This window comes from Falco punctatus (assembly GCF_963210335.1).
Source record: "Falco punctatus genome assembly, chromosome: 2".
Classification (NCBI taxonomy): Eukaryota; Metazoa; Chordata; class Aves; order Falconiformes; family Falconidae; genus Falco; species Falco punctatus.
In genome coordinates this window covers 62,694,557-62,710,874 of record NC_137581.1, presented here as the reverse complement: position 1 = coordinate 62,710,874, position 16,318 = coordinate 62,694,557, and the positions used below count along the sequence as shown (strand labels likewise).

At 37.0% G+C, this 16,318-nt stretch overlaps 1 protein-coding gene across 4 annotated transcripts in view; it reads right to left on the bottom strand.

Moving 5' to 3' along the window:
- The window catches only part of MYO16 (myosin XVI), a 452,710-nt gene that overhangs the window by 51,755 nt on the left and 384,637 nt on the right, over window positions 1–16,318 (bottom strand). For all 4 annotated transcript variants that reach the window (XM_080377718.1, XM_080377716.1, XM_080377717.1 and 1 more), the window contains 2 exons: window positions 13,108–13,207; window positions 2,217–2,313 (listed from right to left, as the gene is read on the bottom strand). In XM_080377718.1, coding sequence (XP_080233844.1) covers window positions 2,217–2,313; window positions 13,108–13,207 — 197 coding nt within the window. The remainder of the gene's footprint in view (window positions 1–2,216; window positions 2,314–13,107; window positions 13,208–16,318) is intronic.

Below are 16,318 nucleotides of genomic sequence, written 5' to 3'. Positions count from 1 at the left end.
ATCTAAGGATAAGGATCAGAATAATCAAAATTCAAGTAGATCATGGATCTGGGTTATGTGAGAAATTTATTAACTATTGTGTATACAATGTATTAAGGTTATTTCCTAATCTACATGAACTCTGATGGAAGAACTTCAGCATGATGGACTCTCCTAGAGATACAAACAATTTTCTTGGTAATTCAATAAGGTCAAAACTTCCCAGATGTAGTTCTCATATCTGTCAAAAAATATGACAGTCCCTAAAATCACAAATCTGTTTTTAAATAAAAAGTGTTTCTACACATTCTTTCTCTTTAGCTTGACCTCTTTATTTGCCTGTGTAAGTTAACTTTTAGGATAACAGAAAAGGACATATCTGGTGTGTTTTGTTCGGGGTTTTTCCCCCTAAATTTATGGGAATGCTGAAGGGATTGCTGGTAAGACTGAGGTAAAGAGTTGATTAAAATTTGGGGCAAGACCTCTTTTCCCTTTGAGTTAAGTCCTCATATGGATATATATGATATTACATTTTAAGCCTGATACAGAAATTATTGACTAGTTTAGCTATTTGTCAATATGCTATCAAGAGAGAGTTAGCTTCCAAAGTCACCTGGAGGCAAAGGGTGAGGGGAGAAAAATGTGGATATGCAGCAGGACAATACCATTACTTGCTAAGCATCACTATCCCACTGTGAAAGTCTATGGATGCCATTTTTAGGATTGCATAAGAACAATGGACAGGTACCCTACCCTATTCCCAACCTGCCAGAGCTCTTTGGCATGCTAATTGTGCACGTTTGCAATTGTACCTGTTTGTAAAGGGCAGCTTATTTTATGAGCTAGCTTTGTGAAATGGCTGTCTAGCTACTCCTTACTCATGCAAGTTCCTAATTTTTCTCAGGTTTCCAAGACCGTAAAGAAACATGCAGATGAGCCATAGCTCTGAAAAAAGCATTGAACACATAGTTTTGGTGAAAATTACTTTCCAAGTTAGCCTAATTAAGGAGGGCTAGAAGAAAACCAAAGAAATATTCTTGTAAGGAGCCAAGAACACTTATCATCTTAATTCTTCAGGCAGGGTTTGGAAGATGTCTTCTCTTCCTCTGCAAATTATGTACATACCTGAAGACATTTTACATTTCAGTGTAGGGTTATGTTAAAGCACTCTGCAAATTTGACTCTGAAAGCTAAATATTTCCTTTCTTTGATAAGCCAGCATGAAAAGTGAAAGTGGATAAATCACTGTTGCTCTTCTGAACCTGTGAGCGCCACAGGGTGATTTGCACAAGACATCAGGCCCAAGTCATACGCTCAGCTGAAAACTGTCACCCTCCACACCCGTTCCTGAATTGCTGCTCTTTTGATTTCACTTGCTTCAAGTTTTCTCTTGGTTTCCTCTTTTTCACTATATGCTCACAGTGAAAAACAGGTAGTAAAAATGGAAGGGCTTTATATAATCTTAAATCTGCAATATTATGTATCTGACTAAAAAAACAACCCAAGATAAGTCTTTGTCTTTTTAATTTCCTTTAAAAAGGTGGTAATGGGAATTGTTGCAGACATCAGCCAATTAGATAAATGATGTATTGTGTGAAGGAAGCTTCTTCAAACAAAGCATTATTCACATTTGCAGCAGTTATTTGAGATTTTGATAGGAAATGTAACAGAAGTAACAGGGAATTAGGAGGCCTCCTTTTTAAAATGTGCCAAAAAATGTCAGTGTGACCTTAGTAAAAATGCAGGCATAAAAGGGGGAGAAAAATGCCTAAACATAAAAAGTAGCAGTCAAATATGAAAGCTGTAAGAAAAGGGGGAAAGTAAAGACAACTAAACATATTGAGTTATGGCTTTGTATTTGCTGTCGATAAATTTGAACACGTTGCAATTTTGTATAATTGTTATGCTATTTGATTTGCAACACGAAGATAAAGGGGATATTAGTGCCTTGAAAAATCACTGAACACACTTTGAAAAGGAAATATTCAGGATCTCCTAAGTTTTAATTACAGTCAACAGTTTGTCATAAAATTCTGTTTTGACAGACAGAAAGTGCAAGCATCGCCAATGTTAATATCATTTTTAAAAATCTGTTTAAGCAGTTACCTGGAAATATGTCTGTAGGGAAATGTATAAAATACAGCAACTATTCAAGGAGGAGAAAAATTTTTTGTTATGCAGTATTCTGCTCAGTGTACAAAGTGACAGCTCAGGAATACTTGTTCTGCAATTGTTACCTTTTTGGCAGGTTATAATTTTCTTCTGAAGCTGAAGGCACAAGTCATTGAGATGGTCAGCTTGCCAGTACTTAAGAAACACTTTTCGGACTCCTATCTAGAATACAAACAGCAGGGAAATATTCACCATCAATAAAAAAGGCCAAAACGATGACAGGTAAATAATGATAGTATGCATGCAATCCAGCTAGGGGTTGAGATAAGATCTGCAATTTAAAAACAGTGCAATGCCAATACTTGTACAGAGAGGTAGTATCACCTGGTTGAATAAAAAATGTATTTGGAAAGGATAAGCAAGCTGCCAGACACATAGTCCCCCTTCAGTCCCCAAAGCATCCAGAAGAAATACTACAATCTTCAAGTTAAATACAGGTTAGGGGAAAAAAAAAACATTCTGAATGTAATTACATTAATATGAAAGACAATGTAATAGAAAATACGCTTTGACTTTTATAAAACAGGGGGATGTGGGCAACGAGAAAGGTGACAAGCCATAAACCCACGTGGAGCAGAACATGGTCACAGATAGCTGCCATCTGTGGAAGAGGAATAATTTAGCCCAAGTTAGAGAATAGGAGAAACTACCATTAGTGAGAAGGAATCCTAATGTCCAATAAAATTATTAATCATAGTTCCCGGCCTTGCTTGCTAAAGCTGTGCTGCAGGTCTCATTTTAGAATCAAGACTAGAAGTCAGAGACAGAGGGAGTAATGTATGAAAAATAATCTCCTAAGTATTGATTGAATGTATGAACTTATTCTTGTACTGATTAGTTGCTTAGTTTAACTCATGTACTTCTTGAGGGTCTTAGATGCTCTTCCCCCTTCCCAGGAAAATTTAGCTAGTTAAACCAAAAGAAATCACGTTCCATTTGATACCTTCTGAATATGGTGAACCAATCCTTAAAAATTATTTTCTGTACAATTTTCAAAAGCATTCCTTTCTAATAGCCGTTAAAAAATCCAAACCACACACAACCTAGCTACTCTAAAAAGAGAAAATTGGACAAGTAATAACTTTTCTTAGACCATATTCTTCTCAGGAATTCTGTAGAAGAAACCTCCCTTAATTTCCTGGAAATAAAAGGACCGGTATCAGAGAACTGTGCTATCCAGTGAAGATTATAGCTTGTGCCTAGCTATTAATTTTGTATGGCTGATAGGCATACTGATTAATTAATATAAGGCTGGCTGAAATGGCAGAAATTCATTCCAACTCTTGTTTGTCTGCAGCTCACAAGCTCATTCTTTTATCCTACCACCCTTCTCCACTGTTGGTTTGTTGGGTTTTTTTATTATAGATCTGGGAGACAGGTATCAGCAGGCATATATGCACACCTTTGCAATGAATTGTTTTTAATCCAAATACTACTGTCAGATGTACATCACTAGTAGTGATGAACTGCAGAAAGCCAGGACATGTATATACCATGTCTAAACTCCATCAACAGAATTCAGAAATTACTGGGGCACATTTTTGTCCCTTGGCATCCCTTCTCTCTACCCTACAGAGTAGAATCAAATGTTTTAAAAGTCTCAGATTCTGAAGTTTGAGTTGACAGACAATGATGGTGCAACTGTTAGTCTTTTATTTAAAATCAGTTGCACAGAAATGGAAAAAATAGAATGCTTTCTGATTATTTTTTTCCCCGTTAGTATCTCTTTTCCCAATAAAATGGGCCTTTTGTGTTATTGCAAAGTGTGTGAAGGCAAGGTGATAAAAAACACATTTTACTTGTCTTGCCATTGTAGAAACTCATAAATAGGGAATCGGCTTTCTTTGCATGGTGGAAAATGCCTGGAACAGCTATTTTAGAAAACTGTGCAGTTACATAAATATACTAGGATAACAGCTATTCCAGAGTAGCTCCTCGATTCAGACCATCTATTCTGGAATAAACCTTCTTCTTACAGATCAATTATTATTCCAGAATGATACTACCTTTTCCTAGATCATGTTTCCACAATGGTAGCTACCTTGGAAAAATGATGTCTTCATATTTACTTAATAGATTATCTTGAGTGATTCTTCCAGTTTTTAACTTCATGTTCACCTGAGGCAATCTGACTGAGCTCTCGTTGTGCTATCATACTCTGCTCTTAGGGACATACTCTCATCCTCGTTTTCTCGACCAGTGACTTCCAACAAAAGTTTTCACTTTTCTTCCTGTGCTTTCCAAACTCTCTCTTTGCCTGTCTATCTTAGCACTCTGACTTCCTTCTTCATCCATCATCTGTTCTGGAATCTTCTTTCCCAGGGCTTGCTAAATTTCCTCAGGAATCTTTCCTTTTGTCCCCACTTCTTTTCCTCCTTATTTCATTAAAAAGTTCTAATAAAAAGAGGTCAACCCCTTTCTTCTTCAGTTTAAATTTGCTTCTCTTTTAGACATCTAATCCTGTATCATGAACAAGCAAACTTTTACTGTTCTCCCAGCAAACCGTGTCAATTTTCTCCTCTCTTCTCAAAAAGTATTTTATTTTCATTCATTCATTCAACTTTCTTCCAGGACACTAGGACTCCACCTTGAGTCCCTCCTACCACATCTACTCTGTCACTAAACCCTGCAAATTCTGTAATAACTGCTCATCAAACAACTATTTTTTCCATCCATCTTGTTGAAACACCTATTGAACTTTCCGTATTAACAGCTTTGGCTACTAAACTCTCTATCTTCTTGCTCACATCACCTTAAATCCAGAATTCTTCTATAAGAATAACTGAATTATTATTCATATGTTTAATTAAATTATCATGTAGTTATTATAATTACCATTTATATCTGAGTAGCTCTCAGACAACCAAAGCCTGGATACAAATACTTACTAAAATCATATTCTTTTACTCTGATTACATTTCTCTTTAGACTCCAATTTCCCTTTCCAAAAACCCTCTAAATCACATTGGAGCCTTTTTTCCCCTCTCTGTCTCAGGCCTATGCCAAATCATCTACTTTTTCTTCATTCCTGCCTCTTTTCCTCCATTCCTCAAAATCCTTGTTTCTCCCTTTACCTCCTCATTAGAAGTCTCTAAAACATTCCTCTCTACTAGGGCAATACTACGGTACTCTGACAGAAAAGGGGATGAAAAGTTACACTCTGAAACCTTAAAAAAGCCCTGATTACTAGCAATGCCCATGGCAAAACTAACAACCCCATTCTCAATTAGTCTCAAAATCAACACACTGCTCACATCTAGGCTATATTTCAAATGCATAACTTAACTAATCATTCAGCTGCAATTCATTTTGTGGTGTGCAGTCACAAAATCAGTGTCCAGACAATTGCTCAAGCTTATGGTCAGTTTAGCTACAAGTTTCTGGCATTGCAGAGTCACAGAGCTAGCTAGGGAAAATGTTAAGCATTAGCACTACTTTCGCCTGTCCTACATCCTAGGAACAATATAAATGGAGTTGTTATGGCATCACTTATGCTATGTACTTCATTAGTAGAAGCCTGCTATCATTTTTAAGTGAATGAAGAAATACAAAATGTCAATACAAATTCATTTTTACATTTGAATAAAAGCTATTTATAGATTTTACATCATATGCCAGGTCTACTGAGAGCACAGCTCTAGACAGAAGCATGTATAGAAGAAACTGCTATAAGACATATGATTACATTAGTATGGCTGGATATCTGTGTTGCCATCTTGGAGCTAAATCTGACACCCTCTGAAGCTGACCAAGAACAAGCTAGTCTCACTGCCCTCTCTACAGTTCTGGTGTTCAGTGAAAGCAATAATGTTGAAAAATGATGGAATTCCATATGTCAGATATCAAAACAGTTTTTGAGGCTGCCACCTGTCTTCATTCTGTTTTTTTCTCTAATCACAAAATATTTCCTGCTTTCTTAGGGGAAAAAAAGGTTAAAATGTTCTTCCAGTAAAGCACTCACTTTTCAGTACTTTCTGGACTACAAAGTGCTCTCATCCGAGTCTGAAATTTTAATGTCATTCAGACTCCTGTAAAAGTAAACCATCTGTGAATTACAGTCATAGTTATTTTAATTAGAAAAGCATTAGGGTTTAAAAAGTTATTTTTCAAAATGACACATTTTTAAAAGATTAAGTAAAATTGTCATTGATGACTACCAAAGCTTCCATTACTGCTACAGGCCTCCCTTTTTTTTCCTGGAAGGAAGAAAAGATGGGAGGGAGCTGTTCTTTCTCTCTTTCTTCTTCTTCTCTTTTTTTCTTTTTTCTTTTTTTAATTTTACAGAAAAGGTGTAGGATGTAGAAGTACAGACATTCAAAACTATGGAATGGATGCTGAGATGGTGAGTAGGTGGCATGGAGGCAGTATTAGCTCATACTTAATAGGTGTCAAGGGAATCTGTAAAGCTGTTCTTTAGTTTAAAAAAGGCAATTTGTGGGAGTGCTGTGTGTTTCTGGCAGTACTTTCAAAATAGCTACCTACAAAAGACAGAGAACTATAATCTAATGATATTTTACACAATGACACACATTTTCACAGTGCATTAATGAAATGTAGAAGAAAGCCTTAAAACTATTGTAAAATGTGTCTTTTTGCAGTGTACATGTCTGCAAAAATATAACGACAAACACACTTACAGGGTACTGATCTTTCACAAGGACTGAAACGTTATTTTAAAAAGCTTACTTTCTCTGCTTTGTTACCTTTTCTGCACACATTTTAAGTCTTCCTTCATCTCTGGCACACTAGTGACCTTGCACTATGGTACATACTGAATAAACCTACAGTTTAGCATAGAGTATATATGGCCTTAATATAAAGTATGTGAGTAGTCCAGTATTCACGCAAGTGACATTGAGCATTTATGTAAGCCCTTGTCAGCAGTTGGACATTAGAGACAAAATATGTCATTCAGATCTCTGGGAAAGGGCAGAAAAATGGATGTTCTTTTTCCAAAAACTGTACAAACCTCATAGCTCTTTGAACTTGTTAGGTGACAGAAAGGACTGTTTTACAGGAAAAGAAGTGATCAGGAAATATAAGATGCATGTAAAAAATACTCCATGGAGGAAACCCTACCCCATGGGATCTCTGTACTTACTGGACATATCATTCTAGTCTTTCAAAATTCTAGAAATAGACATAGCACCAAAAGAGACAACATGAAAGTGTCTCCATGAACTATAGGCAATAAAATGTTGCATAAAATATAGGCAACAGGGACAACAACAGCAAAGAAGGTTAATCTTGAGGTAGGAGACTGGAAAACTAAACCCAGACAAATAAGTGATGTACACTGGTACCAAATATGAAACAAAGTCTCTAGAAAAGAGAAAAAGAGAAGAAAACAATAGAAAAGTGTCAAGAGAGATACAAGGAGGTGAAGAGAGAGAGACAAATAGAGATGGAATCCAGATTTGAGAGATCTGGATGTAAAAGATATCAGAGAGGAAAAAAAAGAGTTTGCAATACTAGTAATCATAAGCAAACCCTGAAAAAAGTGGACAGAGAGAGGGAGGAATATATTATAGAGGGAAAAAAAGAAATAGGAACCAAAAATAGAGGTCTGTGTTGAAAGACAGAGAGCTTGTGAGCATTCTGAGGTCAAAGTGAACGATCCATACTATTCTCTGGCCAAGGGATAGGGTGGATTTGTATTGTGTGGCACAAAATAGCTGTTGAGAAAGCTTGGAGTTGGTGGCTGGCACAGGCCAGCCTTTTGGTAGCACTGATGAGGTCCAAACTCACTCTGTGGTGATTTCTGCTACTAACAAATTATTTTCAAAATATAATGGGATGATATAATGGGACAATGCAATTTTGCTGACATAATTCGAAGTATGAGGGAAACATAGACACTGGTGTTTTAATCATTTACCGTTAGTCTAGAAACTCCTTCTGGTTTGTTTTTTTTTTTTTTTTTTAAATGTGATTTTCATAATTTACTTAATTTTAAACTGCCCAAAATTGCATTCAAGGTTTTCCTACTTGAGGAGAAAAAAAAAAAAGATATAAGAATCCCTTATATGTTACATTGCCTGCAAAGTACTGCAGTCCTTTACCATATGATGTACAAAGCATTCATATTTCAATATAGCATTACCACTTTAATTTTAAGCCAAAATAATCACTTCTGTTTTAAAAAAAACCTTAAAAGTCTCTCTGAACTAAGCACAAAATTTACATATGTATGATTTCATATACTTACGCTCATTTCTCTGACCTAATCATATGCCACTTATGTTCTATACTCTTCTATTTATTCATAAATGTGCTTTTCCCAAAAAGGACTCTGGTAAGCTAATGTTGTGTATAAATATATTTAAATAAATAAAAAAAATTACTTAAATACAGCTGTATCAATGCCTATAAATGACACACCTGTAGATCAGTAAGGAAATATGTGGGGTTTTTTGTGACTGGTAAGAACTGAGGATCAGACTTCATTTTCCTTCTTCAGTTCTAGAAATGCCAGCAGAATCTAAAATCTCTAGATGGACTTCTGGGAGTTCTCTTTATTGAGGACTTGTGCTCTGCTTTAGCATTCTTTTTGAGTGGAAGTTTAAAAATACAGCTCCACACTAGCAAGGATCATTTCTCCAGAAACACTGCAGGTTCCTGAAAAAACTTTAGCAGTGTATGTATTTGTGAAAAAGAGAACCAGCACTATCAAATTATCTGCCTCGTGCGATTACCTGATGCTGACTTGGAGCTCCATAAAAACATCCTGACTGACTTTCCTGTACTGCTTATTCCTCACCTGATGAGTCTTTGGATCATCCCATTCAAACTTAAAGACATGTCTTACTCTTTCCGAAATGAGTGACCTTTTGTGTTCAGAATTCAAGGCTACTGATAAGAAGGAATCATTGCGGATTAGAAGAAGCAGGCTAAAAGTTGAAAAGGCAAAGTAAGACAAAACTTTTATTAGACATTTTTAAAGACTGCTATCTTTTAACCAGACAAGTGTTTCTAGCAGTCAAAGGCTGATAGATTCACTTTTAGTGGTCTGGCCTTTGCAGTGCTTGTATTTAATAGCTGCACTGTATAGCAAAAGCAAATTAAATTGATTTTTCTGTTCTACTTCTGGTATAATACCAATTGTTTGCATTTCAGCAAGCTCCATCTGAAGTAACTGACAAGTGTTAATTGCAGACCACTGACCTTAGTTAAATAAAATGTAGAGCTCCAAGTTTTGATGAGAAAACTCAGTAAGCTATGAGCTAACTCTACTGAATTTATATTTGCATGCTTAACAGTGTGAGGAATAACAATCCAAACAAATGAAAGTTTCTTTATGTCAGTAAAAAGAGCCATGAACTATCTGTGTCCTGTACTTCTCCCAAAGCACGATAATGTTTGTAAGCTAGTCATACTATTGGGATTGTAGGCTTTTCTTAGCTAATACATCACTGCATGACAATAAACGAACACAGCACTGAAAACGTGGGTTTCCTAATGTAAAGGCCTTTTGATGTTCTGGAGGGCAGGAGATTCTTCCACTTTACATGGAGCAGCCAGTACTTCCATTCAATTTGACTCTAAAGTTATGACCTATCATCTTGCTCCTTCTAACATTAATAGCAAAACTCTCACTGACTTCTCCACAGGTTAAACAAGTCTATTACTTTCACTCTGTCTGGAGTAAAAATGCTTTGTTTTGATATAGAAATCTGATTTTCTCTTACATCGGGTGCTTAAAAATCATAGCAAGTAGCTAAGCTTGTCATGATCAAGTATATACTAAAGCAGAAAGAACACCTTATCTAGGCTGCACACAGAGTCAGGATGCATAAATTGCCTTTCATTAGTAGCTCTGCACTTTAATAATTCTAGTAGTTAAGCTATGTGCATGACTGAAACTGCATGGTATGCCAGCTTCATGAAACAGCTATTTTATTGTCCTAGTTTAGTTATCTCCAGCTCAGCTTACCCAAGGAACAACATTTCATAAACCTATCAACGCTTCCCTAATGAATACTTTGCTTTAACACAGAAGTTGCTGAATCAAGCATGAGACTTTGGCTAGCTGATAATGTTTACTCTTATGCTTACTAAACAGTAGAAAATAAACCAAAATTGGATTCTGGATTGGATCTTCTGCACTTGTCCTCCATTTTTAAATAGACTGTAGTATTTACAAGAGGAGAAAGAACTTGTTCAGTGATAGGCTCTGGGGTTTGATGTTTTGTTGGTTAATAAAACACTCTCCAAACACAACTTACATGAGAAGGAAAAGATTAATTGTCAAGCGGGAAATAAATACAATGAAACCATTTTTCTACTCCTTTTGGGGATCTCACTTCAGAACACAGATTTACTTTCCCCTCCTCCAAGTTGGTATCACCTTTCACAAAATGGGATGGTGAGGTACATTATCAGAAGGAAGTTAAATAAAGTATCATCCCGATTCACTCAGCTATAAAGTCCAGATCTTCCTTTCCCCCCCTCTGCTGGGGAGTTTATTGGCAACCTCATCCTCTGGTGATGACACATAAACAAGAGGTTGATTTCAGATGTGTGTTGCTTCCTCCCAAACTTCGTCATCTTTGATGAGGATATTTCAGTTATCTATTTTTTCGGTCAATTTATCTACCTGACTCTGCAACAGCATTTCTGGGAAGTAGAGGTAACAGTGTTGGGGAAGACATTTTTTGACTTATTCATGAACTCCTGCATCAAACAGATTTTCAGTTCCAGCAGTGACTCATTTGAAGTAGTTACTGCTGGCAACAGTGGCTGAATAAACTGGTTATATGTGTAACCCCCTACTTCTTGGATGATTTTTAGTGATGCACTACAGATGACTCCTTTCCTCTGGTTTTGCCAGCTGACATCATCCTGGGTTCCTAATTCCTTTTTTCCTTCCCTTTGTTCCCCCTCTTTCTCCCTTTTAAATTTTTTTCTTCTTTTTTCAGGGTCCCTTACTGTAAAAGGATAGAGGAGAGCGCCCATGACAACTGCAGATTGTATAAGCTTCCTCATTTAGATTGTTATTTAAAGTTCAACTTTCATGATTAGTCAAATGAATCAAAAAGATAATTGAGAGAGAGAGATTATGTGACACAGATATTAGTCACTACTGCTGATAGTTGGGTATATGGTTCTGTATCACCTATACAAAACTTGGTGTCAAGCTTGTATTCACTGGGCATTCATCATCAAGAAATTGGACTTAAAGTGAATTTTCTTCTAGGTTTTTCTTCTGTGATTAGCATTTTTCCATCTGTTTTTCATAGCTCTCTGTTGCTTGAAAAAGGTGTAAGGAGAAGGTCACTCATTTTTTCAGACCTTGCAGCTTAGTTGGTTGCCATGTGCTTCTTAGTCACTTAGTATAACTCTCACTCCCAAACTCTCCTATTCCATTAACTTATCAGCATCACTTAAGACTTTCGTTTGTTTCTGGTTTTAAGGAAAATGCATTCTGCGCTGCTGTAGTTTTGAAGACCTGACTTCTGGTGTTAATGAGATTCTGGAGTCAGAAGCTCTAAAACCTGTTTGAGATCACAAGCTTCAGTCCTCTGCATGATGAAGGGATTCTGTTTTGCAATTTCCTTTTTAGATTTTTGTCTTTCCAGGTTTCAGGCTTGTTCTCAAATGCTAGTCACTACAGAGTCACTAGTCGAGTTGTAGGCTTTCACTGATGGCCATTTTTTTTTGTGCTGTAGTGTTGTTACTGGCTCCTGGGGAAATAAACTCTACAGGCATCCTGCTCTGTGTTTTGTGACTGGAGCACAGTACACAATAACTGTAACACAGCTTTTGCCCAGTGTCAAGCTTGTAGCCCCACACAAGTTCTGAAGGTTAGTGGTACTTGTGGCTTCAGGAGCTTGTAAGTGAAGGTCCAGCTTCTAGATATTATGGGATATTTTTTATCGGGAAACTTGTGGCAAGGATGCAGAATATGCCCCGGAGCTGACTTAAGAAACCTGACTACAGAAAGCAAGTCTATTGTAATATTATCTTTTCCAGGGTTCATCCTTTTGGTTTTTGCTATTAAGAGGGGCTATACAGGCCCACTACTTACTTTAGTGACTAAAAGGAGACTCAAACCGTATTTTCACTGAAGAAAAATCTTCTTCTATGTCCAAGTGCAGGTGATCATGCATGTGTGCTCCTAACCTAGTGGGGGGCCTACTTTTTTTCCTCTTATACGTAAGGAAAATGTGCCACTGTCAAACACTCATAGCACAAAGTCCAACACAGTCCTTATCCTTCTAAGAGTTGCAGGAACTTTTTCTGGGCACCTTAATGCTTACAGGTCAGACATGAATTAGAAGACCTATGTTCACCCCATACTTTAAACAAATATTCCCAAAGAAGCCTATAGGAGGACCCTAACCACTGCCCAGTCCCTAAACTTCATAGCTGTCCCTGAAACTGGTCTGGATGCTCTCTTGTGGAACAGAATTCACCTCATGCTGGCGAGAATTAATTAGTATATAAATAGGGTAAGGAGATGGGATAGGAAGTTGAGAACTTCCTGTTCAGTGTTTGGCTTTGGTCTACCTCTGAATCACCATGCTGACACCTATAAAGGCATTGTCTAGCTGAGAAGTCCTAAGTAGTTGGTTTGGGTCCCCCTATTATGACAGTATAGCATTTAGGATAGGATTTCATGTGAAGAAAATGTGCAGGGCTTTTTGCAATTCAGAAACCATTGAACCACTAAAATGTGTACACCAGATACCTTTAAAAACCTGGATGCAAATTTGCAGTATACATGCTTAATTGAAATCTTTTCCTTCCCACAAGAATACACTGATTTTTTGACACAATGATCACAGCTACTCATATGCTAGAAAACTCAGAAAATCAATTTGATTCTATCCCAAAGCATTTATAAAATGTCAAAAGAATATACTACTGCAAAGGATCTGGTGGCTTGCCACAATGGAAATGACTCAGCCAGCTTGTTTAAAGAATGATATTTTAATTGCTTTGTAGATCACAAACCTGCCAGCCTTGTAATTTACACTGCTGAAGAACAAGACGACATCTCTCCTTGGCAGACAACTTCTTCTCTCCTGCTGCTGTATCAGCCAGATCTTTATACCTAGAAAAATCAGCACAAGTAGAGTTACTCTCATGTTGGTCTGGCTCACATCTTTGCAGAAACTGTCAGTTTTCCTTTGCCTCTCAAACCTTTGATATCCAAACTTGAAGCTTAGGATTCTGCTAAGGGTGAAGAAAACAAGAAGGCAAATCACTTTAAATCTCGTACATTATTAGGCATGACCTTGGTTAATAAGGGTGTGGGAAAAGTGATGTCTAAACCAAAGATTTGCTTCCTGCCTGTTCTTTGGATGCCTCACTGAAAATCAATGCAGAAGGAATGCAAAGCCTCACCAACTGATTTCATCAGTACTGAATTGGGTCACCGAAAGGAGGAAAATATTTTTTCAGTATGTGTCATATGACATATACCTATTAAGGAGTAATTTTTAAGAGTGACATTGATAAAAATTTGTTCCATCAGCCCGAAATATTTTTTTCTTCACTTTGAACAAAAAGTCTTACAGCAAAGAGACTTTAAGGAACTTGATCAGTTTACACTATTGGAAAGAAGATCAAGAGGAAATTTGATTACAGCATCCAGTACCTTCAAAGGCAGAAAATGCTAGATATTAAGGGGTCTTTGATGTACCAGATAAAAGAACTAATGTAGGAAACTTAAATCATACGAAGTCAAATAAAGTATAAAATTCAAATTTTAACTGTGGACTTATTACAACATATTACTAAAGAAACTGATTAATTTTGTACATCTTGATGCTTCATATTATTAATATACTTTCTTGAAGATATTCCTCAGCCTAGGTATGACTGCATGTATAAAGCTGGAATGCTTTTTCATTATTAAAAAGCCAGTTTTTGAAAAGGAAAGATTTTGCAAATGTGTAACTTTTGATTAAACTCCCAATAAAACAGTGGTAAGTTTTGAAGTCTGTGTGCTAAACTACATTTCCTGACATTTTGTTTATTTGGTTCCTTAACAGCTGAATGCACTTATAGCTCTGGTGCAACCCAAAACCGTGCTGTCCTGGGACCACTCACATATACCGCGCAGGCAAAGCTGCAGGGCTGGAATGACTCCAAGGACATCAGTGATCCCAGGAGCTGTGGCGACTCTGGAGCTACAGCTGCAGACAAACTGTCCTAAGGCAAAATTTCACCTACAGTTCTAGTGCTCTGGAGCTGCACAGACCCTTGGGTATTTCCTCACCTTCCGCATTGTGGAAATGTTCTCTGGTCTGGTAGCAGTCCTGTTGAGGACTCCATGGCTAAGTCTACAGTAGTAAATGAAATGTGAGAGGGATTATTTCTCTGGCATAGAAACCATCTGGCAAAAACCCTAGCCTGTCTATTAAGTACTCTGCTATGTTCTATTAAACTTTCGTCACCTTCCAACAAAGTGTAGCCATACTTCAGCTGTTTTCTGGGACTGGAGAGACTAGCCCGTCTTAATTCACAAATTGTGCCCAGGAACTGTATGGACCAATGCTGGTTGGAAGGGGCCAAACCTACACCAGAGACCCTTTTAGTTAGTCTAACGCTCCAGATGAGCAGTACAAAGCTCTGGATCCTACTTTCCCAATAGCTCAACTAGCTGTACAGTCACAAAGACACTTGTTTCATGGACTGCTATTAAGGCTGGGGTCACTTCATTTCCAGCTGTATTTTCTTAGAAATCATGGAGAATCAGAGATGTTAAAGAGACAACCGCTGGAAAGCTTAGCAACTGCTGACAGAAGCAAAGACAATTCAGCATTGACTCACAAGGCATGAAGAAGTAACTGTGACAGTGGTCACCCTGAAGCTCACAGCAGAAACCCAAATAAATGTACCTCATTCCTGAAACAGAGTCAACTTAAAATCTAAAAGGTTGATATTCTATGTTTGGATCTAAATATTTACTTTAGATCCATGCAAATCACATGCAAATCAAACCAAGGATAACCAAACCAAGGATAATATAATCTGTATTATACATGAAGCCAGATGAAAATGATCCACTTTTTTCCCCAGCTTTAAAAGTCTCTGAAATTTCATCGCACTATGCTGGAAGTCTAATCGGAATTCACAATTCCCTTCTATAGATTAAAACAAGCTCTTTCTTAGAAAAAGAGGACAGGTTAATGGTTGTGATAGCAAAGAAAGAGCTAACTATGGAACTTTAATTCTGCCACAAACTTCCCCTGTGAACATAGCAAGTCGTTTGGAAGATGATCTACTTTCCCTTAAGTTAGACACTGAAAAGCTACACTCCTCGCCTGAGTAAGTAATCTTGTTCTCAAGGCAGTCTGTGAAGATAGGTACTTTCATAGGGTGACGTTCTATGCATTCTAGATATCTCGGTTAAAATGAGAAAAGATTGCCCTCTGGAGGTGCCTTTCTCTACTGACCATAGACGACTCGGCAGAGAAGTCCAGGCTGGGTGCTTGCATTCTGGATGGCTGAGAGTAATCTCACCTTCAGGTCTACTTGTCTGACTGTCTTACTCATCTGCAGGGTACTAACAGAAGGACTAACAGAACTTTCTTATTTTTACTATCTATCTTGTTCAAGCACACTGCCTATGTAAGCACCTAGGATAAAAAAGCACCTTTAGACACGGTGCCATCATCTGCTATCTCAAGATCAATAATTTTTATCTTGTATAAGGCTGCTTAAACAAAAACAACACAAAATTTGTAGGTTTTTTGCAGCCAGAATGGTTCCCTGATTTAATTCTCAGCCTAGTTGTGCAAATACCAGTGTTAACCTCAGGGAAATAAAGGGAATGGGTAAGTGGGAATGAGCAGATCACACCTGTTGGTAGCAGCCCAGATTTTTCCTGAACAAAAGTGGTGGTCTAATCATAAGTTTATTTATTTTTTTTACTTAATTCTAAATGAATTAAAATATTTAAACTTTCTTAATTATTTCTTTTTCCTTTTGGGGAGATAGCCAAACACTATAGCTTTGGCTTAGGGATTTGTATTTTAAACTTGCTATTACCCTTAGTAAAAAAATATGTTAAAAAGAAAGCAAAACAAAATTGAAAATGAATGAAGATATAAAGAAGGAATAAAAAACTACAAATGAGACATTATTATTAAAATGCAAATTGACGTATCTTTAGTGTATCAGATACTTTCTATTGTGAACTGAACTTGTGTTACCA